Genomic DNA, 27,759 nt, shown 5'->3' on the forward strand with positions numbered 1-27,759 from the left:
TCCGCCAAACAGCTTAAAACTATGACCCCTCATGTTAGTCATTTCTGCCCTGGGAAATAGTCTCTGGCTATCAACTCTATCTATACCTCTCATTATCTTGTACACCTCAATTAGGTCCCCTCTCTCTTCCTTCTTATTTCCAATGAAAAATGTCCGAGCTCAGTCAACCTCTCTTCGTAAGATAAGCCCTCCATTCCAGGCAGCATCCTGGTAAACCTCCTCTGAACCCTCTCCAAAGCATCCACATCTTTCCTATAATAGGGCGACCAGAACTGGACACAGTATTCCAAGTGCGGTCTAACTAAAGTTTTATAGAGCTGAAACAAGATCTCACGGCTCTTAAACTCAATCTCCCAACATCGGGCAGAGGTCCTGTACTGCTCTGTAATGTTCTATATTTTATGCAACTGACTGGTCACTATCAGTGGAATACATATTTAGACCAGTCCAGATGAAGGATCCTGCCTGAAACATTGACTGTCTTGCTCCTCAGATGCTGCCTGACCTGCTGTGCTTTTTCCAGCCCCACGCTTTATCAACTCTGACTCTCCAGCATCTGCAGTCCTCACTATCAGATATTTAGACCAAATATTTATATCTTTTTCTTAAACAGCACATGGTAGGTGAAAGCTTAAAATGATCTTTTCAATTAAAGAATTTAAGGTTTCTTTTAAATTCGTACAAATTGTGATTATTTCAGTTAAACAACTGAATCAACATTGTTAAACGATATCAGTCTGTTTAAAAATGTATTTTATACATTACAGGTAAATAAAGATTAGCTTATTCACTCCGGACAAACCTACAGCATATTTCTGTTGTTCTAAATCTTTCTTCTTGTTATATTCACATCTCTGTTTAAGATAGGTTCAAGGGCAGTGATTTTTAAATAAGGATTCAGTCTTCGTGGTGGAACATAATGTTTATTTGACTCTGGTATAATAAAATAATAAGTCCGACTAGGAACTATGGACTGAACTTTTGCTTCCAGGTAAGGTACTAAACTCAGGATATTATCTGACTTGCAGCTTCTGCCTTGGGAGGCAGAACATCAGGTGACTGAGATGCATGTCAGGCTTGATGCCCCTTAAACTCTCCATGCCAGCGCAAGAACCTTCCACCCATCCCCAAGTCATCCTAGTGACTTGTGCCAACCCATGCTCATACCTGCATCCATAATCTGTGCCAAATTAGTGCAAACTCGATCTAACCACCACCCATTTCCATTACACCTTCCATGCCAACTCATGAAGTATCCATCATGGGCAGATCTCTGGAACCATGTTGAGATGCAATAAATAAAAGTTTGAAACATCTATTAGAGTGTTCATTGTTTTAAAATAAAAACTCAGATTAGATTCCCTACAGTATAGAAACAGGCCCTTCAGCCCAACAAGTCCACACTGCCCCTCTGAAGACTAACCCACCCAGACCCACTCCCCTCCCCTATATTTATCCCTGACTAATGAGCCTAACACTGCAGGCAATTTAGCATGGCCAATTCACCTGGCCTGCACATCTTTGGATTGTGGAAGAAAGCCCATGCAGACACAGGGAGAATGTGCAAACTCCACTCAGACAGTTGCCCAAAGCTGGAATCGATTCTGGGACCCTGGCACTGTGAGGTAGCAGTGCTAACCACTGAGCCACCATGTAGGTCATATATTCATGTAGATCTATTCAAATCATTTAAATAGCTTGAAGTACTTAATCCTGATTAAAATATTCTGCTACTTTGCTTGGCCTTGTAAATGTTACCACGAATTAACCTCACTGATGCAAGTATATAGCTCCTTAAGTAAGGATAGCAAGGGATGAGACTTGTTTTGGGGAGATCCAAGTCAGTGTGTGAAAGGCCAGACAGTTTTGATATAGAGAAAATCTTTTATTTACAGTCCGCAATCCCACACCATATTCTTTTGACCTTCTTGTTTCTTGGGAATACTTAGTCTCCAAAATGCATCCCACCCCAGGGTGGTTCCATTCACCATCAGATTGCCTCCCATGCACACTTTAGTGGGGGTATACACTTATGGAAATCCATTGATAACATACCACTTTTGAGAGTTCCTGAAGAAAATGTAACACCTTATAAGGCGACTGGAGAATTATGAAATGGAAAGTGTTTTCACACTTTCAAGTATCACAATTGGGTATTTTATTGTAATATAGATGTGATGCAGTGATTAAAATGCACGTGTCCTCTAAAAGTAAGCTGACTGTTACCATTAACCAGGCATCTTTAGTTATCCATGTGCGTTACAGTAAAACCATTTGGTAGAAGTAGGCCATTCAGCTCAACCAGTCTGCTCTGTGTTGTTTAATGAGATCATGTAACATGCCTCAATAACTACCGCCTGTGTGACTCTAACCTCCATAATTATGAAGTTTAAGGTTTGTGTGAAGACTTATAGCTCGGGTGCCCGTTGCAGCAGTTGTGGGTATATTTGCCAAGCTGGGAAGTCGAATTGCAGATGTTTTGTCCTTTATCTATAAAACCATAAGACATAGGAGCAGAAATTAGGCCATTCAGCCCATCAGGTCTGCTCCATGATTCGATCATAGCTGATATTTTTCTCAACCCCATTCTCCCGCTTTCTCCCCATAACCCTTGATCCCCTTGATACTCAAGAACCTATCTATCTCAGTCTTAAATATACTCAATGACCTGGCCTCCACAGCCTTCTGTGGCACTGAATTCCAGAGATTCACCACTCTCTGGCTGAAGAGGTTTCTCCTTATCTCTGTTCTAAAAGGTCTTCCCTTTATTCTAAGGCTATGCCCTCGGGTCCTAGTCGCTCCTATCAATGGAAACATCTTCCCAACATCTACTCTGTCCAGGCCATTCAGTATTCTGTATGTTTCAATTAGATCCCCCCTCATCCTTCTAAGTTCCATCGAGTATAAACCCAGAGTCCTCAAATGTTCCTCATACGTTAAGCTTTTCATTTTGGGCACCGTTCTCGTGAACCTCCTCTGAACACAATCCAGGGCCTGTACATTCTTCCTGAGATATGGGGCCCAAAACTGCACACAATACTCCAAATGTGGTCTGACCAGAGCCTTAATGAGCCTTAAAAGTACATCTCTGCTTTTCTATTCAAGTCCTCAAAATAAATGCCATCATTGCATTTGCCTTCCTAACTACTGACTCAACCTGCACGTTTACCTCTGGATCAGAACTCCCAAGTCTCTTTGCACTTCAGACTTCTGAACTCTCTCCACATTTAGAAAATATTCCTGCCTCTATTCTTCCTACCAAAGTGCATGACCTCACACTTTCCCACATTGTACTCCATTTGCCACTTCTTTACCCACTCTCCTAAACTGTCCAAACCCTTCTGCAGCCTCCCTGCTTCCTCAATGCTACTTGCCCCTCCAACTATCTTTGTATAATGTGCAAACTTAGCCAGAATGTTCTCAGTTCCTTCATCTAGATCATGAAACATTTTGATAGTAATACTGAGCTGTTTTGGGCCCCATATCTCAGGAAGAATGTATAGGCCCTGGATTGTGTTCAGAGGAGGTTCACGAGAATGGTGCCAGAAATGAAAAGCTTAATGTATGAGGAACATTTGAGGACTCTGGGTTTATACTCGATGGAGCTTAGAAGGATGAGGGGGGGGGAATCTAATTGAAACATACAGAATACTGAATGGCCTGGACAGGGGTTAGTGGCCCTGGAGTGGTTCAGAGGAGCTTCATGAGAATGGTCCTAGAAATGAAAAGATTAACATATGAGCAATGTTCGAGGTCTGGATTTATACTCAATGTAGTTTAGAAGGATTAGGGGTATTTAATCAAAACATACAGAATACTGGATGGCCTGGACAGAGTAGATGGTGGGAAGATATTTCCATTGGTAGGAAAGACTAGGACCCAAGGGAATAGCCTTAGAGTAAAGGGAAGACCTTTTAGAACGGAGATAAGGAAAAACGTCTTCAGCCAGAAAGTGGGGAATCTCTGGAATTCATTGCCACAGAAGGCGACAGAGGCCAGGTCATTGAATATATTTAAGACTGAGATAGATAGGTTCTTGAGGATCAAGGGGATCAAAGGTTTCAGGGAAAAAAATGGAAGAATGGGGTTAAGAAACTTATTAGCTATGATTGAATAGTGGTGCAGACTCGATGGGCTGAATGGTCTAATTTCTGCTCCTATGTCTTATGGGTCTTATGGGATGGAAAAAAAAGATGATTACAAACCAGTTAGCCTAACACCTGTAGTGGAGAAAATGCTAGAGTCCTTTATAAAAGACACAATAACAGAATGTTTGGAAAGTATTAATGGGTTGACCCATGCAAGCATAGGATTTTGAAAGGCAAATCATCCTTAACAAATCTACTGGAGTTATTTTGAGAATCTAACCAGTTGAATAGATAAAGGACAAACATATATTTGGGTTTTCAGAAGGCTTATGATATGGTTTCTCATAAGTGGTTTGTGGACAAAGGTAAAACAAATCAGATATGGTAATATATTGACATGGTTTGAGAATTAGTTGACAGACCGGAAATTGCCTGGAAAGAAATGGGTCTTTTTCCAAGCAGTAGGTAGTGACTCTGTATGACACAAAGATGCTTGGATTCTAGTTATTCATGATAGATATAAATGACCAAAATAAGATAACCAAATGCAACACTTTCAAGTTTGCTGATGACATTAAACTGGGCAGGATTGAGAGTTGTGAGGAGGATGTAAGGATGCTTCAAGGTAATTTAGACAAGTTGGATTTGTGGGGCAAACACATGACAGATTCAGTACAATACGTCCAAATGTGAAATTATGCATTTCTGTGTGAAAAACAGAAAAGTACAATTTAAATGATTACAAAAAAAATGCTGGAAAAGCTCAGCAGGTCTGGCAGCATCTGTGGCGAGAAATCAGAGTTAATGTTTCAGGTTCAGTGACCCTTCCTCAGAACTAATGGTAGTGAGGAAAATGGTGTTTAAATAGAAACTAACAATGAGGAGGATGGGGTTGGGAGTAAACAATGGGTGGAGATAGAGCCCAAAGAGCGAGAAGGACAGTTGGACAGACAAAGGAGTGGATAATGATCAGGCTTGGAGGGTAAATAGCTATTAATGGGGACTGTTAGCAGCTAACAATGGGTTGTGTGTAATAGCACACTATACTATAACAAGGTTTGGTGTGTGGGATTGGTGTAAGGACACTTCCAAACACCATCTTGTTCCCTGGCCAACATCTCAGTCCCTGGTTTGTTACAGTGCTCCAGAGAAGCTCAGCACAAGCTGGAAGAACAGCACTTCATTTTCTACTTGGGAACTCTGCAGCCTTCTGGACTCAATATCGAGTTCAATAACTTCACGGCTTGAGCTTCTCCCAAATTCTGGTTGCCACACTAGCAGAAAGATATGGATGCTTTGGAGAGGGTGCAGAGAAGGTTTACCAGGATGTTGCCTGATCTGGAGGGTTTTAGTTGTGAGGAGAGCTTGGATAAATTCGGATTGTTTTCACTGGAAAGACGGAGGCTGAGGGGCAAACTAATAGAAGTCTACAAAGTTATGAGAGGTTTAGATAGGTTTGATAGTTGGGGCTTTTTCCCGAGATGGAAAGGTAACTACAAGAGAGCACAGGTTCAAGATGAGAGGGAGAAGGTTGAAGGGAAACGTGCGGGAAAAATTTTTTCACCCAGGGAATGTTGGGTGACTGGAACACACTGACAGTGGAAATATTAAAAGCAGGTATATTAGCAATGTTTAAGGCATATATTGATAGACACATGAACAGGAAGCGGACAGAAACTGCGCATTGGTAGTGTGCAGTGGGTCTAAATAAGGATTGGAAAATCAGTGCAGGCTTTGTGGGCCGCAGGGTTTCTGTCCTATATTGAATTGAAAATAAAATTCACTTTCGCTATTTTCTTCCCTTGTATATATTTAGAGAAGCTATCCATTTTTATATTTTGCATTTGTTTTCCTTCATAATTTACCTTTGTTCTTTTTGTTTGGCGTCTGCAATAAGTTAAACCTTAGTTTTTGTCTTTATGTTATCTTACATTTCTTGCTTAGGCATGGATTTTTTCCCCACCTTTTACAATCTTTCTTCCTCTCTGAAATATATTTTAGATGGGAGGAATTGAATATTTCCTTAAACATTTATCATTACTCAGCAGCTGTCCTATTTTTTACTTTTCCTGCCCAATGCACTGGGGCCAAATCTGCCAATGTTTTCAAGAGGATCGTTTCCAATGAGATGATTAATTATTCCCACCCCGTGATACAATATCAAATTCAAGAGGTGAGATGAGAGGCTACCTTTGGTATTTTGCTTAATCCAGTCTATATGGGTATTAAAATCACCCATGATTATTACGGTAATTTACAAGGCCCGGTATTTCATGGTTATACATTGCCCATCTGCAGAAGTACTATTTGGAGACCTACAGAATACTCCCACAAAGGACTTATTTCCCTTGCTATTTCTTATTTCTACCCAGACCAATTCTATGTTATAATCTCTAGTGCTGATATAATTTTCACGACAGCACTGATCTTGTTCTTTACTAACAATGCTACACCACTTCCTTTCCCTTCTTTTAAAACACTGAGTTTGCACAGCCTTTAAGTTTTTTCCATTATCAGACTTCCCATCTCTTGTATGATTCCTTGGTGCAATATGACATGCGTAAGTTCTGTCCCTTGCTTTTATTTTCTGGTAACAATAAACCTCATCAATCGCTTACCTCATCACTAATTCCCACCTTATCCTTTAACTTTGATTTTCAAAGTTTCCATGCAAATGAACCCTTCCAAACCCCAGTTATAATTTAAAATCCTACCTACAGCCCTAGTTTTGTGATTCACCCAGACATTGGTCCCAACATGATTCAGCTGGAGCATATCCCATCAGAACAGATCCTCCTCCTGCAACACTGGGTGCCAATGTCCTATGAATTCAAATGTCCCATTTCTCCCACATCAATTTTTGAACCACACATTTAACATTTTAATCTGATTGACCTTGTCAATTAGCTGGTGGCTCAGGTAGCAATCTGGAGATTATTAACTTTTTGGTTCTTTATAAGTTAGACTGTAGCTGCTCAATAGAACATTTTTCCTCATTCTGCCTAAAGCTTTGGCACCTACACGGATGACGACTACTGGATCTTACCTCTCTGTTTCCAATTACTTTGCAATGAGTTATCCTGAACTCTGACTTGAGGCAGGCAAAACAGCCTTCAGGACTGTCAACCCTGGCCACAGAGAGCAGTGTCAAGATTAGAGTGGTGATGAAGGGCTCCTGCCTGAAACATCGATTTTCCTGCTCCTCGAATGCTGCCTGACCTGCTATGCACTTTCAGCACCACTCTAATCTTGAATCTAATCTCCAGCATCTGCAGTCATCACTCTCGCCACAGAGAACATTGTCTATGCCCATAACTACGTATACCATCCCTGAATAAAACAACTTTGTTGTTTTCTCCCCCCACATGAATGGTTCCTGGTGTGTGACCATGGTGTTGTGGTCAGTTTACTCATCCTCCCTACAGTCCCCCTCTCATCTGCAAAGGGACCAAGAATCTTGAACCTTTTGGACAACGACAAGGGCTTGGGCTCCTGCAACACTACTTTGTGGATTCCTCTACCTGCTTCACTCATGGTCATGTCTCCCTCCCTGACCATTAGTCAAATTAAGGTAATTAATTTAAGGGGTGTGACTCTGTCCTGAAACATAGTCTATATAACTCTCCCACTCCCTGATATGTGACAGTATTCAAAGCTCAGACCTGAGCTCATTAACATTGAGGCAGATTTTTTCAAGCAAACACCATTTACTGGGTGGCACGGTGGCTGAGTGGTTAGCACTGCTGCCTCACAGCACCAGGACACAAGTCCGATTCCAGCCTCAGGCTGTGTGGAGTTTGCACATTCTCCCCGTGTCTGCGTGGGTTACCTCCCACAATGCAAAAATGCATAGGTTAGGTGAATTGGCCATGCTAAATTACCCATAGTGTTCAGGAATGTGTAGGTTAGGTGCATTAATTAGGGGTAGATATAGGATAGGGGAATGGGTCTAGGTGGATTACTCTTCAGAGGATAGATGAGGACTTGCTAGGTGAAGGGTCTGTTTCCACACTGTAGGGATTCTATGATTCAGATATGGTCACTATGAACCACAACAGGGTCAACACATTGCTTGATCCTGCTTTTCTATTTTTTTCAATTAATTTAGAACTTGTTCCATAAAATCCCGTACTAGTCTTTAGTTTTTTTATATATGTAAAATATTTTACCTACCTACCTTTTAATCTGAATGCAATTTAGAATAGATATTCAAATTAGCAGTTACTTACCAATCAATGAACTTACAGTTGATTCCCCATGCAGTAAGATAGATTTGACTGGGCCTGTATCCAACAAAGTAGAAGGATAAGAGGGGAAACATATAAAATTCTAACAGAACTGGTCAGACCAGATGCAGAGAAAATTATTCTACTGGTTGGGAAATGTAGAATCAGGGTCTTAGGACATGGTGTACATCATTTAGGATCGAAATGAGGAAAAAGTGCTTCACTCAGGTTAGTAAACCTGTGGAATTATCTACCACAGAGGGCAGCACGGTAGCTCTGTGTTAGCACTGATGCCTCACAGTACTAGGGATCCAGGTTCAATTCTAATCTTGGGTGACTGTGTGAAGTTTGTGCATTCTGCCTGTGTTTGCCTGGTTTTCTGCCAGGTGCTCTACTTCCCTCCCGTAGCCCAGGGATATATAGGATTAGCCATGGGAAAAACAGGGGTAGGATAGGGAGTTGTGTCTGGGTGGGATGCTGTTTGGAGGGTTGATGGACTGAATAGCTTGCTTCTACATTGCAGGGATTCTGTGGAGGCCAAGCCACTGACTGTGTTCAAGAAAGAGATAGATTTTTTATTTTAAAGGTAAAAATCACACAACACCAGGTTATAGTCCAGGTGTATATATACTAGGTTTATGCGGAAGCACTAGCTTTAGGAGCGCTGCTCCTTCATTGGGTGGTTGTGGGGTACAAGATTGTAAAACACAGAGTTTAAAGCAAAGGTTTACAGTGTGATGCATCATCCAAATAAACCTGTTGGACTATAATCTGGTGTTTGTGATTTTTAACTTTGCAGAAGTGGGTACTGCAGATGCTGGAGATTAGAGTCAAGATTAGAGTGCTGCTGGAAAAGCACAGCAGGTCAGGCAGCATTTGAAGAGCAGGAAAATCGATATTTTGGGCAAAAGCCCTTCATCAGGAATGGGGCTGTGAGCCGTGGGATGGTGAAATAAATGGGAGGGGGTTGGGGCTGGGAGGAAGGTAGCTGAAAGTGCAATAGGTAGATGGAGGTGTGGTAATGGTGATAAGTCGGAGAGGAGGGTGGAGCGGATAGGCGGGAATGGAGATGGACAAGTTGGACTGGTCATGACGGTGGTGCCGGGTTGGAATTGGGGTAAGATGGGGAATGGGGAAATCAGGAAACTAGTGAAATCCATGTTGATGCCGTGGGGTTGGTGAGTCCCGAGGCAGAAGATGAGGTGGTCTTCCTCCAGGCATCAGGTGGTTAGGGAGCGGTGATGGAGGATGCCCAGGTCCTGCATGTCCTTGGTGGCATGGAAGGGCGAATTGAAGTGTTCGGCCAAAGGGCGGTGGGGTTGGTTGGTACGGGTGTCCTGGAGATATTCTCTGAAGTGCTCTGCGAGTAGGCACCCGGTCTCCCTAATGTAGAGGAGACTGCATCGGGAGCAGTGGATACAGTAAATGATGTGTGGAAGTGCAGGTAAAATTTGATGGATAGAGAAGGCTCCTTTGGGGCTTTGGACAGAGGTGAGGTGGGAGGTGTGGGTGCAGGTTTTGCAATTTCTGTGGTGGCAGGGGAAGTTGCTGGCAGGGGAGAGTGAGTTGGTGAGGGGCGTGGACTGGACAAGGCAGTCACAGAGGAAATGATCTTCATGGAAAGTGGATAGGGGTGAGGAAGGAAATATATCTTTGGTGGTGGGGTCCATTTGTAGGAGGCGGAAATGGTAGAGGGTAATGCGATGTATACAGAGGTTGGTGGGGTGGAAGGTGTGGACCAGGGGGGTTCTGTCCTTGTTGCGGTTGGAGGGGTGAGGTTTGAAGACAGAGGGCAGTGGTTGAGATGCGCTGGAGGGTATCATCAACCATGTGGGAGGGGAAATTGCGGTCTTTAAAGAAGGGGGCCATCTGGTGTGTTCTGTGGTGGAACTGGTCCTCCTGGGAGTAGAGGCGGTGGAGAAATTGGGAATAAGGGACCAAATTTCAAAGGGGCTGAATGGTCTCCTCATGCAGGCAAAAGTGAGGACTGCAGATGCTGGAAACCAGAGTTTAGATCAGAGTGGTGCTGGAAAAGCACAGCAGGTCAGGCAGCATCCGAGGAGCAGGAAAATTGACGTTTCGGGCAAAAGCCCTTCATCAGGAATAGAGGCAGGAAGCCTCCAGCGTGGAGAGATAAATTTTCTCTCCACCCTGGAGGCTTCCTGCTCCTCGGATGGTGCCTGACCTTCTGTGCTCTTCCAGCACCACACTGATCTAAACTGTGGTCTCCTCATGCCGCCAGCATCTGGGGGCGGGGTCCCCTGCCGGCCATCACCTTACAACTGTCCAATGGGTAGGAAACACCGACACCTGGCGCGCCGTTGTCTCGGTAACCATCCTGATTGGCAGCTCTTCAGCGCCTTGTGATTGGATAGCTGTGCTGGGGCTACCGGCTCAGTGGTTTGGCGCGCAAACGGTAGTGGCGGCGCAGGCGCAGGTCTATGCACAAAGGCGGCGGTAGTGGTGGAGGAAGAAGCCGAGCTCCTGGACTGAGACCGTCAGGTTCCCTGACCCCCCCCCACCCCCTTCCTCCCTCCCTCCCCATTTCCCGGTGAGCTGCAGGCATGACCGACAAAGAAGGTAATCGACAGCTTGGCTGGGCGGCCTCGCGCAACACCAGCCTCCATCTTGATTCAGCCCTGTCCACATTAGCGGCCGCGACATGTTGCGGAATCGTGATTGTGGGCCCGGGCCCTCCCGAGGGTCTCGGGCCCAGGGCTTCCCGCTGCCTTGGGCCTCGCGCTGCCGTACCTCCCTCAGTCGGCGTTTTTCTGGGCCGCAGGGATTCGCGCCGCTGTTTGTGAAGGAGCTGGTTGTGGGCGCTGGAGCTGGTGGCTCAGGCCCGGCTCGGCTCGGCTCCGGCTCCGGCTCCGGCTCCTTTCCGCCCTGTCCCGGTGTGCGGCCCGAGGCTTCCAGCGGAATGTCGCTGCGATCAGAGCGCGGTTTCTGGAGATGGAAAGATGATGAAGTGAGCGGAGGGTGAATTCCTTGTTCCAGTTGATTGTGGACTATGAAAGCGCCTCCTGTTCGCTTGTTGACTGCATTGGCGATGACACATTTCTAATTTTTAAAGCTCGTGTGTGAAAATCTTATTTGTACAATAGCGACCCCTTGGGAACGACGACTTCTATCAGCAATGCAACAGATTTTGTCTTTGATATGAATTTCACTTTTGGAAGATTTGCCCTCGTTGACGTTTGGAAATTGGCACAGATTTGCCTTCTGCCTACCGTGCCCAATATGTCAATGATCCACTGTTTCGTGCCACCAGCCTATTTAATCAATGTACAGTTCAGAATTTCATAAATGAATTTAAAACTGTTTAGCCCATTTGCTAGAATAGTATTTGAATGTTTTTCCTGTTGTATTTAAAGTAGTTCTGAAGTTTAACTGCAAGTAGCCGTCTTGCTCACTTTTTTTTATTTTGAATTTGTATTGTGCTTTATTACAAAAGTGATTATACAAAGTCGTTTGTACAAAATGATTACAGAATGACTTGTATGTTTAGAAATAAACTAGTCCCCTTCTGCAAATCTGTGTTTTCCTTCTCAGTTAGGAGAGTGGGATGTTGCTGCCAGTATCCCTCTGTTCAAACTATCAGTAGGTGCACTTGATAAATGTAGAAAGGAACACTTGTCAGCCAGTTTTCTTGTTTCATCATCCCAAATGATTTAGCATTTTAAAAAAAACTCCTTACCTAGGTACTGTCTCCACTGTCATGTCTAAAATTAAAATGTCTGAGCACGGATTGTGCTCTTGAGTGACAGTCAAATTCTTGTGCTCCAGCTCTATACATTGGGCCTTAGCAACACTATATTTTAAGGGGATATGAGAAAAGAATTAATTACAATGTAAATATATAATGTATGCAAGGTACTCTGTCCTGCATTTTATGTAAATTTGTCTCCCTGTAAACTGCATGTACTATTTTCAGACTGTTCAGATTATTTTTCTTTAATTTTGCACCTCTAGCATCAGATGCCCATTATGATGTTACACCTGTGACGTCACACACCCACTGTTCTTCATTACTGACGGCCGCCTCACCTGTGCAGTCCACTCATCTCGACACGACGCCAGCCATTTGTCATGAATGGAAACGAGGAAAAAAAAGTACCTTGTATATATTATACAAAATAACGGATGGTCAGGAGATGAATTAGAGACGTGCATGGGAAACACCATTAAATTTTGGCCTTGGGTATTCACTAGTGGCTGTAACACAAAGTTCTCACATTAATCCCCAATTCAACCAAAGCCCAAATACACATCTGTAATTCACCTCATGCCATTGATTATTTGTTCTAATGTTAAACGTGACAACTGTTCAACAAATGTACTTTAATGCTTTTCAGTGTGTAAATTGTACTGTTATACATCTCCCCTTAAAATTAAGTGTTTTGTAAGTTTGTCACATGGCCCTTTCCAATTTAACTTGTAGTAAGTGATACATGAATAAGGGCGAGGATGATAGTTTATAGATATGCTCTGTGCAGAAATTCTGTGGGTTACAGGCATGTAGTACTGTATCAGTGTGAGATTAATGAAGTAAATGGATTTTAATGAGAATTTGTGTAGATGGTTTCTCTAAGCCTGATCACTTTCCTGGGTCTTGGAGGTAGCATAAAGATTATGGCCCCTGCATATCATTTTCTTTATACTCTGCTTCCTGCTAGAGAAGTGCTTTGATTGTTGAGACTACCTAGTCATTCATTCCTTGCAAAAACTATGCATGAAATGTTTTTTTTCTTATTGTTCCCTTTCCTGTGCCAAAACTACATTGTGCCTTGGCATGCTGTTACCAAATGCCCTTGCTTACATCTGTCATGAAAAGCCTGGTTAAAAGTTTACGTTCAGTCTTTAAGTCAGTATTCACCCATATCATCTTTCTTCATACTCGCCTATCTTATGACAGTGCAGTTGGTTCTGAAAGGCATCTTTCACTAATATTATCAGAAATATTTGAGGTTTTGAGAACAGCTTATAACTGGCCATGGTGTTGTAAATAAACAAATGTAAAAGCATGTCAATATTTTAACAAGTTTGTGGGTTCAGTTACATACTACATAATTTTGGCTGACATGCTGACACTGTGTTGTGGTAGTATGTGAAGGGAGTCCTGCGTTGTAATGACCGTATTGTTAAATAAACAATTCGACTGTAACCCAGTTAGATCTCTCAGGAAACCTGATCTTGTGGTGCTCAGAAGAACAGTGGAAATTTGTTGAAACCTTTCTGCTCCCAGTTTGTTTTTTGTTGTTTTGTAGACTGATGTTATCTTTGTCACTGACTTTGTGCAGTGACCTCAGGAGTTCTTATCTGTTTTGAAATATTCAATTGGTAGAAATGCTGAGTCTCCAATACAGTTCCACTGGAGTCACCATTAGTCAGTTCTGCCAATTGGAATAAATATCTGCTATGCCTACTTCACTAGGAGAAAGTGAGGCCTGTGGATGCTAGAGATCAGGGTCAAAAAGTGTGGCACTGGAAAAGCACAGCAGGTCAGGCAGTATCCGAGGCGCAGGAGAATCGACATTTCTGGCATAAACCCTTCATCAGGAACGTTCTGATGAAGGGCTTATATCCGAAATGTCGGTTCTCCTGCTCCTCGGATGCTGTCTGACATGCTCTGCTTTTCCAGTGCAACACTTTTTGACTTTGCCTATTTTACATGTACTTTAGCAATTTCATATTCCTTTCAATAGGTCCTCTCCATGTCCAAGTGCTTAATTTTTAAATCTTCTAAGTGAAACCTTATTGACTACCTTCTGAAAGTTCACACAGGTTTTTTATCTACCATATCAGTTACCTTTGCAAAGCATTCAATTGTTAGCCATGACATGCCGTTGCATATCCATTTGCTCCAAGTTTTTTCCTTTGGTGACCGCATCTTCTCTTTAGTCTTTCCCCTGTTGCCTTGCCCAAGGTAAAATGCAGATCAAGATTTGTATCTTAAGTTCTATCGAAGTTGCATTCTAAATTATTTGATCAATGAGCCTTTTTGAACAAACGTAGTTTAATGATGACTGGAGGTTTATTGTTAGCTTGCATTTTGTAATAATAGGTATGCACAGTAGTACTGCGTAGAAACTTTGGTGACTGCTTCAAAAGAAAAATGCTAGCAGCTGGTAGGAAATAAATGTTTGCCCAGTGGTGCAGTAGGAATAACTTGAATCGATGCACTTCTGTATGCTGTTAATGACAAGTTGTGCATTTGCAGCAGCCTTTGATGATGCCGTGGAAGAACGTGTCATTAATGAAGAATACAAGATCTGGAAGAAAAATACTCCCTTTTTGTATGACCTGGTTATGACGCATGCTCTGGAATGGCCAAGCCTGACTGCACAGTGGTTGCCTGACGTTTCTAGGTATGAACGTTTGAAGGATAATTGATGTGAATGTCAGTATTATTTGGTAAATGAAGATGTCTATGCTGCGTTTGCATTTAGATTTCACTTAGGGCTAAAAGGCTATGTCCTCGAAGGTACCTCGTGTTCTTGTAACTTCTGACTTTTAAATAGCTTGAAGTACAAGAGTTTTACCCTATCTCGGTCGCCTATCTAGGGTATTCTTTGTGTTTTTGTGTCTCCATTCCATTTATTATTAACTTATCTGGTTTCCTCGTTGAAACACATTGATGCTGTTTGTTCTGCCACCTGTGAGAATACATTCCTCTGATTTTTCTATTTTCTTTGTCTTGACTTTGTAAATGTGACCAATTGTACTTAACTTTTTGTCAAATACAAAATTTAGCTTCAACCCAGTTATTCCAAATCCATCAGATTAAACACTTCTATGAATTCCTTTTGTAATCTTTATTTTGAGGTCAAAACACAGACTGCTTAAATTTTCCATCTGTTGTGTCCTTCAGTTATGCAATCTAAATAATTTGCATAGTCCTTCTGTGTCCTTTCCAATAATTCTTTCCCATCAGACATAGGGCAATGTAAACTACATGAAGAATTCCACATGTTTCTTTAGGATTGAATACAGTTTTGTTATTATCTCTGAATTTATGGAGTATTCTTTGCTATGCATCTTGATATTCTGTTTTGCTTTCTCTTAATAGAATAGGTACAATAGAAATAGCAGGAGTAGGCCATATGACTTCTTGAACATGCTTTGCTATGCAATAAGGTCAATTCTCATGTGATCCTGGCTCCATTTTCATTTTCTTGCCTGTTTTCCATAATGTTTGACTACGCTATAAATCAAAAATCTGTCTGGACCTATAGTTAATTTGGTAGTGGAAATTTAATTCATTTGCCTGTTCAGCAGCCTATAATGTGCAGCAATATGAAAGGTCTTCCTGAAGTCCAGTTAAATAACATGTACAATATTGTTGATCTGCGTACTAAGGCCATATTTCCAGCCTTTGCAATATTGCAATTACGCGCTTAAAATTTTGTCTTTTGGATTTATGATCTCTTTTCCTGAGGTTGACTAGTTGGGAACAGTGATAATACCCACATCTCACCTAGAAAGAGCAAAATTTGGTATGGAAACTGTTTTGCTTTGCCTGTCACAGATGATTCAAAGTGCTATCACACTGGAAAATCCTTGCTTGATATTGTCTCATGCAGCTTTATTTCATATTAACATTACTGACCAAGTAGAGCCCTGCATTCTTACTGCAATATTGCTGTTTCATATTAACATCAGTATATGCCTGGATGTTCCCAGGTTGTGATTGAGAGCTGGGTGTCTAGTAAAGCGGGGAGCAGGATACCTTTGAAGAATGTTTTTGAGCTTCAAGCATTTTCGCATAAATGGTTTTGCGTAACATCACGTTTTCCAGGAAGCATTTCATCTTTAAAGAAAGACTTTCTGTCCTTGAACCAGACCTGTTTTCCAGCGTCAGCTCTTAAATTGACTGCAGTCAATTTTTGATGTTTTCAGGAAGTTCTGTTCTGAACGCTGAATAAGATTTGCATCAAGTTGCAACTGTTTGCAATGTCCTATTAATATTGTTTTTGCAGGCAAAAACGTATGACTGAATAATTTAGTAACACCATATTTAATCTGCAGACCTGAGGGAAAGGACTACAGTGTTCACAGGCTGGTGCTGGGAACCCACACATCTGATGAGCAAAACCATTTGGTCATAGCCAGTGTTCAACTGCCAAATGATGATGCGCAGTTTGATGCTTCACATTACGATAGTGAGAAAGGAGGTAAGAGGTTTTTTTTTTAAACCCCTTTTATGCGTATGGAGTTGTGTCCTATATAGATAGTTGAGCAAAATAGCATGGCAGTTAGTGGCTTTAAATTTATGGTTCACTGAGGTGAGCATATGTTAAAGTGCAGCTGACTTAAAGCATCCAGTTTTTCTTACTGTGGTGTCGAAAACGTTATTTTAAACCTTTCTCTAGAAGTCCTGTAGTTGCCAAATGTTTTTTGACGGGTGGTACCTTTTTTGGCATAAGACACTTTGGAGACTGAATAGATAAAGTAATTAGAAAGTGAACAGTCTCATTGGAGCTGTCGCATTCCATGACATTTAATTTTTAAAAATACTGCCATGTTTGTTGAGTCACTGTGTGTTGACAAACTTGAGGTTATTATTTGTGTTGCATAATTTTACAACCTATCTTTATCACAAGAGACCTGTCAATTCACTGTGGCAGGTCTAAGTGTGAATAAAGTCTTTGAAGTGGTTCTATGAATACAAATGCTTGTTTTTATGAGGCGTTAAAAATGTGAATGGAATTCTTTTTGTCTAGCGAACAAGTTCTTAATGCTTTTATAATATTCTAAATATTATCTGCAACAGACACTTTGAACTTTATTTCATCTTGGATTGAGTCTGAGGCTGTGATGGAAGTTGGGTGATTCATGTGGAGGGTAATGAAACAGCATGTTGTGCATGGAGGCACGAGTCTGAAGAAGGGCTATAAAGGGTGCTGGGGTTCATGTACAGGAATATGTGACAAGAGTAGGAAGACACTTAAGTCCTGAAAGCAGATCTTGAAGGATGTAGGAAAGAAATTAAAAAGCAGAACAACCAGATCTACAATGTCAGGATTACTCCCAGTGCCATGTGCTAGTGGGCAATAAAATCAGGAACATTGATTGAACACTTGGCTGGCCATCAGATTTGAGGCATTGGGACCAGTGCTAGGGCAGGTGGGAGCTGTACAAGCTGGATGCGTTTCAACTTGACATGCCTGCGACTGATTCTAGCAGGGAGATTTGCCAGTGCTGCTATTGGAAGGAAGTAAATTTGGTAACTGATGGTAGAAAATTTGTTTGGGAGAATAGAAGGCAGGAAAAACAAACCTGGGCTTAAAGGCAGTCTACCTAAAGGGGGACAGCATTTGCAAGTAGTAGATAATCTAAAAGTACAAATGAAGTTAAATGGGTGTGGTCTAATTGCTATTACAGAAACATGGCTGTATGATGACCAGGACTAGGATCTGAACAGCAGAACATAATACATATTGACTGATTTGGATGTAGGGACCATATGTAATAATTCGAAAGTTGCAAATTATACAAGGCTATGTAGGAATGTTAGTTGTAAGGAAGATGTAAAATAATTTAAGCAGGATTTGGAAACTTACTGACTTGGTGAGAACATCGCAGATGCACAATTATGTGGGAAAATTGAGTTAGTGTATGCATTTCAGCTGGTATTCGTAGAAAACATTGTGAGACTAGGATTACTCAATATTGTAGAGGCATCTGCTATGTTCTTTTAGGACGTTTGGGTGATAATGAGGAACAACTTGCAAACAGCATTGCTCTGCTAACTTGAACCCATCAGACCCTTGCCCATGCCTCTCTGTTTAAAGGTACTTTTGAAACGTTTATAGTCTTAGCATACAAATATTGTTGAAATCCCTGAAGAGGTAGTATGATTTGTAAAAATTGTTTTTGTGTAAGTGCATTGAACCAAAAGGTCTGTTTCCATGCTGTACATTACTGACTCCATGACTCCTCATTAATTGAGTTAAGATATTTAAAGTTGAAAATAAATATAAGGTGACATTTGCCTTTGATTTACTGACAGCTTAGTTTATTAGATTGCCACTGGGTTGTTTAGTGAACCATGAAACATATTTGTGCTTGTTGCTTCTATTACAGAATTTGGTGGATTTGGTTCTGTTAGTGGAAAGATAGAGATTGAAATAAAAATAAATCACGAAGGGGAAGTAAATCGTGCTCGTTACATGCCTCAGAATCCTTGCATTATTGCTACTAAGACTCCCTCCAGTGATGTGTTGGTCTTTGATTATACGAAACATCCTTCCAAACCAGGTAAGCAGGTTGAATTGGGAGTTTAGGACATGGTATTATTAATCAACCTGATTTTCTTGTCTTTCTGTTTAAATTTTGGAAACTTTGTTTTGCCAGGACCATCCCTGTAGAAGAGCATCAATTACCTTAATCTCTAGAATAATATCATTTCATCCATGAAGCAGAAGTTGCTTCTTGATTGATGGGGTTCTCCAAATTTTTACAAGCTGAACTGGTGTGGTAACCCTTGACAGTCCTGACTGTCCTGTATCCTATTCCTTGTAAAGAGCCAAATGAATAATCTTAAAATATAAAATCATTGACTCAGAACACTTTTGCGAAATAAAGTGCAATCTTAAAAAAAAAAAAAATTATTGACTATACACAGTATTTTCTAGACAGTCATTTAAGGCATAGAAGAAGGTCATTTAGCCACTCATCCATGGCTTGCACCCCAAAGATAATTCTGGGTCTCTCCATTCTGCTCCATTCCCATAACTCTGCTAGTTCGTTTATTTCAAGTGTCTCTCCAGTTTCTTTTCAAATCATTGTTTATAGTACAGCACAGTACAGACCCACGATGTTGTGCCGAGCATTTATCTTAATCTAAGATCAACTTAAGCTATACACCTCTCAATTTACTGTTGTTCATGTGCCTGTCCAGCAGTTGCTTAAATGTCCCTAATGTCTCTGTCTATGACTCTACTACCACCACTGTCCGTGCATTGCACGCACCCACCACTGCTTGCACTTCTCATGGGTAGTGTTACCAGGTCATTAATGCTAACTGCATTTAAAAGAAAAAGATTTCTTCTGTTTTCACTCCTCTTTCTTCTTTAATTTTAAATCTGTGTTCCATGGTTGATAGTTCCACAATCATCTGCATAGTTTTTTTGTCTATCTTGATCTAAGATTTGTCATAATCTTGTAATCTAAAGTTTTAAACTCTGTTTTTGCTTGAAAAGACTGGACATGCTAGAGATACTCATCTGGTCTGTTCTGCCAAGGTCACCTCTTGTCTTGTGCTGTCTCCTGGTCCACTCTTGAATGTTTTAAAAACTCTCCTTTTAGCTTTTCAACTTCTGGTCTCTTTGAGGCTGAAGATGGATACAGAAAAAGGAGAAACTGTCTCCCCTCTGCACTAATGTTTCCACTCTGCACCAGAGCAAAGGAAATTAAATAATTTCCTTTGAAGTAAAATAAATTCACATTTTGTTTTTGCAGAACAGCTCCCATTTTAATTTCACAATGTTTACTTGAATGGCTTTTCCACCTGTGATTCATTGTCTCTTCCACTGGTGTGCTGAAATCTTGTTTGCATTTGCCCTTGCAGCTGTTACAAAGTCTTCTGGCCCCTTAGCCCATTTTGATCTTTTCATTGAGAATTCTTTGTGAGGCATTAGCTATCTCGATTTCTCTGCGCCCCCGCCATCCACACTAACTGCTTCCCTTTTGGCCTTGCTGCAATCTGTTCACTCCGGGCTCACCTTGATGTTTTTTTTAAATGCAACACCTTGCTCTCATGATTACATTTCTGTCTGCAGTCATCTATAATGTTCCGACATAACCCAACTCAAGAACAGCAGCCCATATTTATAATTTGGCACTTTACAGCCTCAACACTTTTACGTTCAACTTGGGGCCAAGTTCATGATCTTATTAGTCAAAGCATTTAATACATTAACCAAGGAGGTTATGATGTAACTGTGTATAACATTATTTAGGCCACAACTGGAGTATTGTGCGCATGTCTGGTTGCTACACTAAGGAAGAATGTAATTGTGCTGGACAGTGGCACGGAGAAGTTTCACCAGGATGCTGCCTAAGTTGGAACGATTCATCTATGAAGAGACTAGACTGTGGTTTTCCTTGGAGAAGGCTGAGGGGGAAGAATCTGATTGAGGTGTACAAAGTTCTGAGGGGCATATGCAGAGGAGATCGAATCCTTTTCACTTGGTAGATGGGTGAATAACCAGATGGCACAGTTGTAAGGAGCAGGATGCCAAGAGGAGAATTGAGGAATTTTTTTAACACCTTGTGGGTTGTGAGTATTTGAATTTCCCAGCCTAAAAGGGTGGTAGAGGTGGAAACCCTCAGACGTTTAAGAACTATTTGAATGAACACTTGACAACATACATATTACAAGGCTATAGGTCAAGGATTAGAAAATATGATGTTTGGATATGATAGACTCGTCTACCTATCTTAAAATAAATTCTGACCAGTTCAGCTCTTAGTGAGTTTTGAGAAGGTTTGTAGCTCAGGTTGAGGTTCTGGATGTAGGTTTGCTCGCTGAGCTGGAAGCTTCATTTCCAGAAGTTTTGTCACCCTACTAGGTAACATCTTCAGTGGGCCTCAGGGCGAAGCACTATTGATAATTCCTGCTTTCTATTTATATGTTTGGGTTTCTTTGGGTTGGTGACGTCATTTCCTGTGGTGATGTCATTTACTGTTCTTTTTCTCAGGGGGTGATTAGATTCCCGACAGTGTGGAAACAGGCTCTTCGGCCCAACCAGTCCACACCGAACCTCTGAAGAGTAACCCACCCAGGCCCATTTCCCTCTGACTAATGCACTCACCCAGACTCATTTCCCTCTGCCTAATGCACCTAACACTATGGGCAATTTAGTATGGCCAATTCACCTGACCTGCACATCTTTGGACTGTGGGAGGAAACCGGACCACCCGGAGGAAACCCACGCAGTTATGGGGAGAATGTGCAAACTCCACACAGACAGTCACCCAAGGCTGGAAACTAACCTGGGACCCTGGTGCTGTGAGCAGTGCTAACCACTGAGCCACAGTGCCGTGGGGTGGTAGATAGGGTCCAAGTCAATGTGTTTGTTGAGAGAGTTCTGTTTGGAATGCCATGCTTCTAGGAATTCTCGTGCGTGTCTCTGTTTGGCTTGTCCGAGAATGGATGTGTTGTCCCAATCGAAGTGGTGTCCTTCCTCGTCTGTATGTAAGGATACTAATGAGAGAGGGTCATGTCGTTTACTAGCTAGTTGATGTTCATGTATCCTGGTGGCTAGTTTTCTGCCTGTTTGTCCAGTCTAGTCTTTGTTACAGTTCTTGCATGGTAATTTGTAAATGACATTAGTTTTGCTTGTTGTCTGTATAGGATCTTTCAAGTTCATTAGGTGCTGTTTTAGTGTGTTGGTGGGTTTGTGGGCTACCATGATGCCAAGGGGTCTGAGTAGTCTGGCAGTCATTTCCAAGATGTCTTTGATATCGGGGAGAGCAGCTCGGGTTTCTGGACACATTTTGGTTGCTTGTTTGGGTTTGTTGCTGAGAAACCTGCGGACTGTGCTCATTGTGTACCCGTTCTTTTTGGATATACTGGATTTGGATGTAATACAGAAGTAATCACCCCAGCTTAAACCTTGAATGTTTCCAAATAATGACAATAATTGAAACTAATTAAAAATTCAACTTTGCTCTACTCCCTGTTAACATCTTAAACTATTTAAAATTAATTGTGGTGAAGATTTCAACAAGCCTGTTAATTGTCAGCCTGTTGACTTATCCACGAAGTGTGGTATGTTTTGTAAAATATTGCATGATTTATTTATTTTGGCATAAAGTGGAAAAATGATTACTTTACGACAACTACACAGATCCCTCTGGTGAGTGCAGTCCAGATCTTCGGTTACGTGGGCACCAGAAAGAAGGCTATGGGCTCTCGTGGAATCCGAATCTAAGTGGCCATTTACTTAGTGCTTCAGATGATCATGTGAGCATTGTCTTGTCACTTTTGTATTGTGGATTATAGAAAGCAAAATGTATCTTGAGTGCGAAGGTCAGTATTGTTACCTACTTAAAGGATGGCCATTTTATATTTTTTCTAAAAGCAATGTATTTTTTATTATAAAAAGCCAATCTGAATACTGGTTAGTAGATATGCATTTCAACAGTCATGTTTTAGTTGGTTGGATTTTGGACTCCACTATTTTATTTAGCTATAAATGTAGTCTTTATTGAAAGTGGTATTTTTGTTTTGTTTTGGAAAAGTAAAACATCAAAATTGCATGCACACTTATTCTGAATAAATATATTTTTTTTTAAATAAAGAGCAGACTGCAATTCAAACAAGGTATTTCAGATATTTCTATATTTTAGAGGTGTATGCATTTCTGAATGAAATTCCTGCTTATGTAAGTTAGTTTACTTTTTGGCTAGTTTTTTAGGTTAATGTGCTGCAAGCAAATAAAATGTTGATGTAAAGTTACTGATGAAATAAGTTCGCATGTCAGGTGAGTAGAAATCGATACCGACCCAAATATAAGTTAACCTCGCATTATAAACCTGATCTGTAACTGTTTTTGTTCTCCCCCAGACTATCTGCTTATGGGATATTAGTGCTGTACCTAAAGAAGGAAAAATAGTTGATGCAAAGACTATCTTTACTGGTCATACAGCAGTAGTAGAAGATGTGTCATGGCACTTGCTGCATGAGTCACTGTTTGGTTCAGTAGCAGATGATCAGAAACTAATGATGTAAGTTGATGAATTTTTTTCTCTCATTCATAGGATCATTGTGGACTTGTTGGGCTGAAAGGCCTGTTTCCACATTGTAGGGATTCTATAGTTTTAAAAAAGTCTTTCAAGGTAGCAAAAGGCAAAATGGTGCAAATCTGAGATGAAAGCAACAAATGCTCGGAATAGTCAGGTAAACCAGCCTCCACAGGAGAAGAGGGTAAGGTTAACTGTTCAGGTTTGTAAATGACTTAAGTGAAATGGGGAGGGAGGTGGTAGAGATGAGTGCAGCTAGGAGATACCTAAAAGAATTGAATAGAATTTGAATCTGCCTGAGTAGAGTTGGAAATCTAGCGTCTAATCACGCAAAGTTGTCAAATGATGAATAATTGGGGAAAAGTATGAGGTTGTTCATTTCCGAAGGGAGAACAAAAGAATAGTATAATTTAAATGGAGAGAAAACTACAGAAAGCTACAACACCAATTCGCGGACACGTGAATGCATCCATGTCCTAGCTTTGAGATTCAATGGATAATAAGGAAGACTAATGGAATGTTGGCCCTTATTTCACGTGGGTTGGAGTATAATAGTCATAAGAGATGTACAGCATGGAAACAGACCCTTCGGTCCAACCCTTCCATGCTGACCAGATATCCAAACCCTAGTCACATCTGTCAGCACCCAGTCCATATCCCTCCAATTCATATACCCATCCAAATGCCTTGTAAATGTTGCAATTGTACCAGCCTCCACCAATTCCTCTGGCAGCTCATTCCATACATGTACCACCCTTTGTCTGGAAAACCTTGCCCCTTAGGTCTCTTTTATGTATTTCCCCTCTCGCCCTAAACCTATGCCCTCTAGTTTCGGACTCCTCAACCCCAGGGAAAAGATTTCGTCTATTTATCCTATCCATGCCCTTCAATAATTTCGTAAACCTCTATAAGGTCACCCCTCCGCCCCCGACGCTCCAAGGAAAACAGCCCCAGCTTCTTCAACCTCTCTCTATAGCTCAAATCCTCCAACCCTGGCAACATCCTTGTAAATCTTTTCTGAACCTTTCAAGATTCACGACATCTTTCTGATAGGAAGGAGACCAGAATTGCACGCAATATTCCAACAGTGGCCTAACAGAGGGCAGTGGAGGCCCAGTCTCTGGATTCATTTAAGAAAGAGTTGGATAGAGCTCTCAAAGATAGTGGAATTAAGGGTTATGGAGATACGGCAGGAACAGGATACTGATTAGGAATGATCAGCCATGATCATATTGAATGGCGGTGCAGGCTCGAAGGGCTGAATGGCCTACTCCTGCACCTATTGTCTATTGCATTCTTCACTATCCTATCTACCTGTGACTCCACTTTCAAGGAGCTATGAACTTGCACTCCAAGTTCTCTTTGTTCAGCAACACTCCCTAGGACCTTTACCATTAAGTGTATTAGTCCTCCTAAAATTTGCTTTCCCAAAATGCAGCACCTCTCATTTATCTGAATCTGCCACTTCTCAGCCCATTGGTCCATCTGGTCAAGATCCTGTTGTAATCTGAGGTAACCCTCTTCGCTGTCCACTACACCTCCACTTTTGGTGTCATCTGCAAACTTACTAACTACCTCTTGTGCTCGCATCCAAGTCATTTATGTAAATGACAAAAAGTAGCGGACCCAGCACCGATCCTTGTGGCACTCCACTGGTCACAGGCCTCCAGTCTGAAAAACAACCCTCCACCACCACCCTCTGTCTTCTACTTTTTTGAGCCAGTTCTGTATCCACATGGCTAGTTCTCCTTGTATTCCGTGAGATCTAACCTTGCTAATCAGTCTCCCATGGGGAACCTTGCCGAATGCCTTACTGAAGTCCATATAGATCACATCTACCGCTCTGCCCTCATCAATCCTCTTTGTTACTTCTTCAAAAAACTCAATCAAGTTTGTGAGACACGATTTCCCCACGCACAAAGCCATGTTGACTATCCTTAATCAGTCCTTGCCTTTCCAAATACATGTACATCCTGTCCCTCAGCATTCCCTCCAACAACTTGCCCACCACTGATGTCATGCTTACTGGTCTTTAGTTCCCTGGCTTGTCCTTACCACCTTTCTTAATCTGTGGCACCATGTTAGCCAACCTCCAGTCTTTTGGCACCTCACCTGTGATTATCGATGATACAGATATCTCAGCAAGAGGCCCAGCAATTGCTGCTCTAGCTTCCCACAAAGTTCTAGGGTACATCTGATCAGGTCCTAGGGATTTATCCACCTTTTATGCGTTTCAAGACATCCAGCACTTCATCCTCTGTAATTTGGACATTTTTCAAGATGTCACCATCTATTTCCCTACATTTTTATATCTCCCATATCCTTTTCCACAGTAAATACTGATGCAAAATACTCATTTAGTATTTTCCCCCATTTTCTGCAGCTCCCCGCAAAGGCTGTCTTGCTGATCTTTGAGGGGCCCTATTCTCTCCCTAGTTACCCTTTTGTCCTTAATGTATTTGTAAAAACCCTTAGAATTAAGGAGAATCCAATTTGCCAAAGCCATCTCATGTCCCCTTTTTGCCCTCCTGATTTCCCTCTTAAGGATACTGTAGTGCCTTTATATTCTTCTGAGGATTCACTCGATCTATCCTGCCTATACCTTACATACGCTTCCTTCTTTTTCTCAACCAAACTCTCAATTTCTTTAGTCGTCCTGCATTCCCTACAACTACCAGCCTTTCCTTTCACCCTGACAGGAATATACTTTCTCTGGATTCTCGTTATCTCATTTCTGAAGGCTTCCCATTTTCCAGCCGCCCCTTTACCTGTAAAACATCTGCCCCCAATCAGCTTTTGAAAGCTGTTGCCTAATACTGTCAAAATTGGCCTTTCTCCAATTTAGAACTTCAACTTTTAGATCTGGTCTATCCTTTTCCATTATTTTAAAACTAATGGAATTATGGTCGTTGGCCCCAAAGTGTTCCCCCACTGACACCTCAGTTACCTGTCCTGCTGTATTTCCCAAGAGTAGGTCAAGTTTTGCACCTTCTCTAGTGGGTACATCCACTGACGGAGTCAGAAAATTTTCTTGAACTCAATTAATAAAATTCCTGTCCATCTCCACCCTTAACACTATGGCAGTCCCATAGTGTTTGGAAAGTTAAAATCCCCTACCATAACCACCCTATTGCTCTTACAGATAGCTGAGATCTCCTTACAAGTTTGTTTCTCAATTTCCCTCTGACTATTGAGGGGTCTATAATACAATCCCAATAAGGTGATCATCCCTTTCTTATTTCTCAGTTCCACCCAAATAACTTCCCTGGATGTATTCCTGAGAATATCCTCCCTCAGTACAGCTGTAATGCTATCCCTTATCAAAAATGCCACACCCCCTCCTCTTTTGCCTCCCTCTCTATGCTTCCGGAGCATTTGTATTCTGGAACATTAAGCTGCCAGTACTGCCCACCCCGAGCCATGTTTCTGTAATTGCTATGATATCCCAGTCCCATGTTCCTAACCATACCCTGAGTTTGTCTGCCTTCCCTGTTCGGCATCTTGCATTGAAATAAATGCAGTTTTAATTTAGTTGTCCTACCTTGTCCCTGCCTGCCCTGACTTTGTTTGTTTGTTTGATTTGTTCCTGTTCTCAACTGTACCAGTCTCAGACTGATCTCTTTCCTCACTATCTCCCCTTCCAATTTAGGTGCAATCTGTCCTTGTACAGGTCACTTCTACCCCAAGAGAGATTCCAATGATCCAAAAATGTGAATCTTTCTCCCATACACCAGCTCCTCAGCCATGCATTCATCTGCTCTATTCTCCTATTCCTCACTAACTCGTAGCACCGGGAGTAATCCAGATATTACTACTCTCAAGGACCTCCTTTTTAAATTCCTGCCTTACTCTGTAATCTCACTTCACAGTCTACCTTTTCCCTTCCAATGTTGTTGGTTCCAATGTGTACAATGACCTCTTGCTGGCCCCTCTCCCTCTTGAGAACATTCTGCACCCTCTCTGAGACATTTTTGATCCTGGCAACAGGGAAGCAACACATCATTCTGATTTTTTGCTGCTGGCCACAGAAACGTCTGTCTATTCCTTGGACTAGAAAGTCCCCTAACACAATTTGATCTCTTAGAACCTGACGAACCTCTCGTTGCATTAGAGCCAATCTCGACACCAAAAACTTGCTACATTCCTCTGGGAATCCATCACCCTCTCCATTTTCCAAAACAGGATACTTGTTTGAAGTGGGGATAGCCACAGAAGACTCCTGCACGAGGTGCCTACCTCTCTACCTTTCCTGGAGTTAGCCCATCAATGTGACTGTATCTGCGACTTTTCCCCCTTCCTGTAACTGCGATCCATCACATACTGTTGCTGTTGCAAATTCCTCATTGCCTCTAACTGTCTCTCCAACCGATTCATTCGATCTGATAAGATTCGCAACCAACAGCATTTATTGCAGATATAATCTGCAGTAACCCTAAAACTCTCTTTAAACTCCCACATCTGACAAGGAGCGCATATCACTCTATTCAAGGCCATTTTTGCTCCTTCAAAATCTACAGACCCAGAAAATAACACCATCTTATTCCTCTAGAAAACACTGTCCCAGGATAAGTTAACAGTTATGGCTAAAACTATAAGTTAATAATTATGGCTAAAGCTTGCGCTCTCTCTCGCGCTCGTGCTCTTCCCCCGCGCGCCCCCGCCCTCCCCCGCGGGCCCCGCGCGCCCCGCCCTCC

At 41.8% G+C, this 27,759-nt stretch overlaps 1 protein-coding gene across 7 annotated transcripts in view; it reads left to right on the forward strand.

The window, feature by feature from the left end:
* Positions 1 to 10,522: 10,522 nt before the first annotated feature.
* LOC122564570 (histone-binding protein RBBP4) overlaps positions 10,523 to 27,759 on the forward strand; it is an 81,813-nt gene continuing 64,576 nt past the window's right edge. The window contains exons 1-7 of one of the 7 annotated variants that reach the window (XM_043719664.1): positions 10,619 to 10,894; positions 12,287 to 12,427; positions 14,538 to 14,682; positions 16,343 to 16,488; positions 18,401 to 18,574; positions 22,171 to 22,286; positions 22,890 to 23,050. In XM_043719664.1, coding sequence (XP_043575599.1) covers positions 10,879 to 10,894; positions 12,287 to 12,427; positions 14,538 to 14,682; positions 16,343 to 16,488; positions 18,401 to 18,574; positions 22,171 to 22,286; positions 22,890 to 23,050 — 899 coding nt within the window. In that variant the 5' untranslated portion in view covers positions 10,619 to 10,878. Of the gene's footprint in view, positions 10,895 to 11,576; positions 11,600 to 12,286; positions 12,428 to 14,534; positions 14,683 to 16,342; positions 16,489 to 18,400; positions 18,575 to 22,170; positions 22,287 to 22,889; positions 23,051 to 27,759 lie in introns of those variants that run through there. The other 6 variants (XM_043719663.1, XM_043719661.1, XM_043719665.1 and 3 more) reach the window with 6 other exon arrangements.

The sequence above is a fragment of the Chiloscyllium plagiosum genome, chromosome 29 (assembly GCF_004010195.1).
Source record: "Chiloscyllium plagiosum isolate BGI_BamShark_2017 chromosome 29, ASM401019v2, whole genome shotgun sequence".
In the NCBI taxonomy this organism is placed as follows: domain Eukaryota; kingdom Metazoa; phylum Chordata; class Chondrichthyes; order Orectolobiformes; family Hemiscylliidae; genus Chiloscyllium; species Chiloscyllium plagiosum.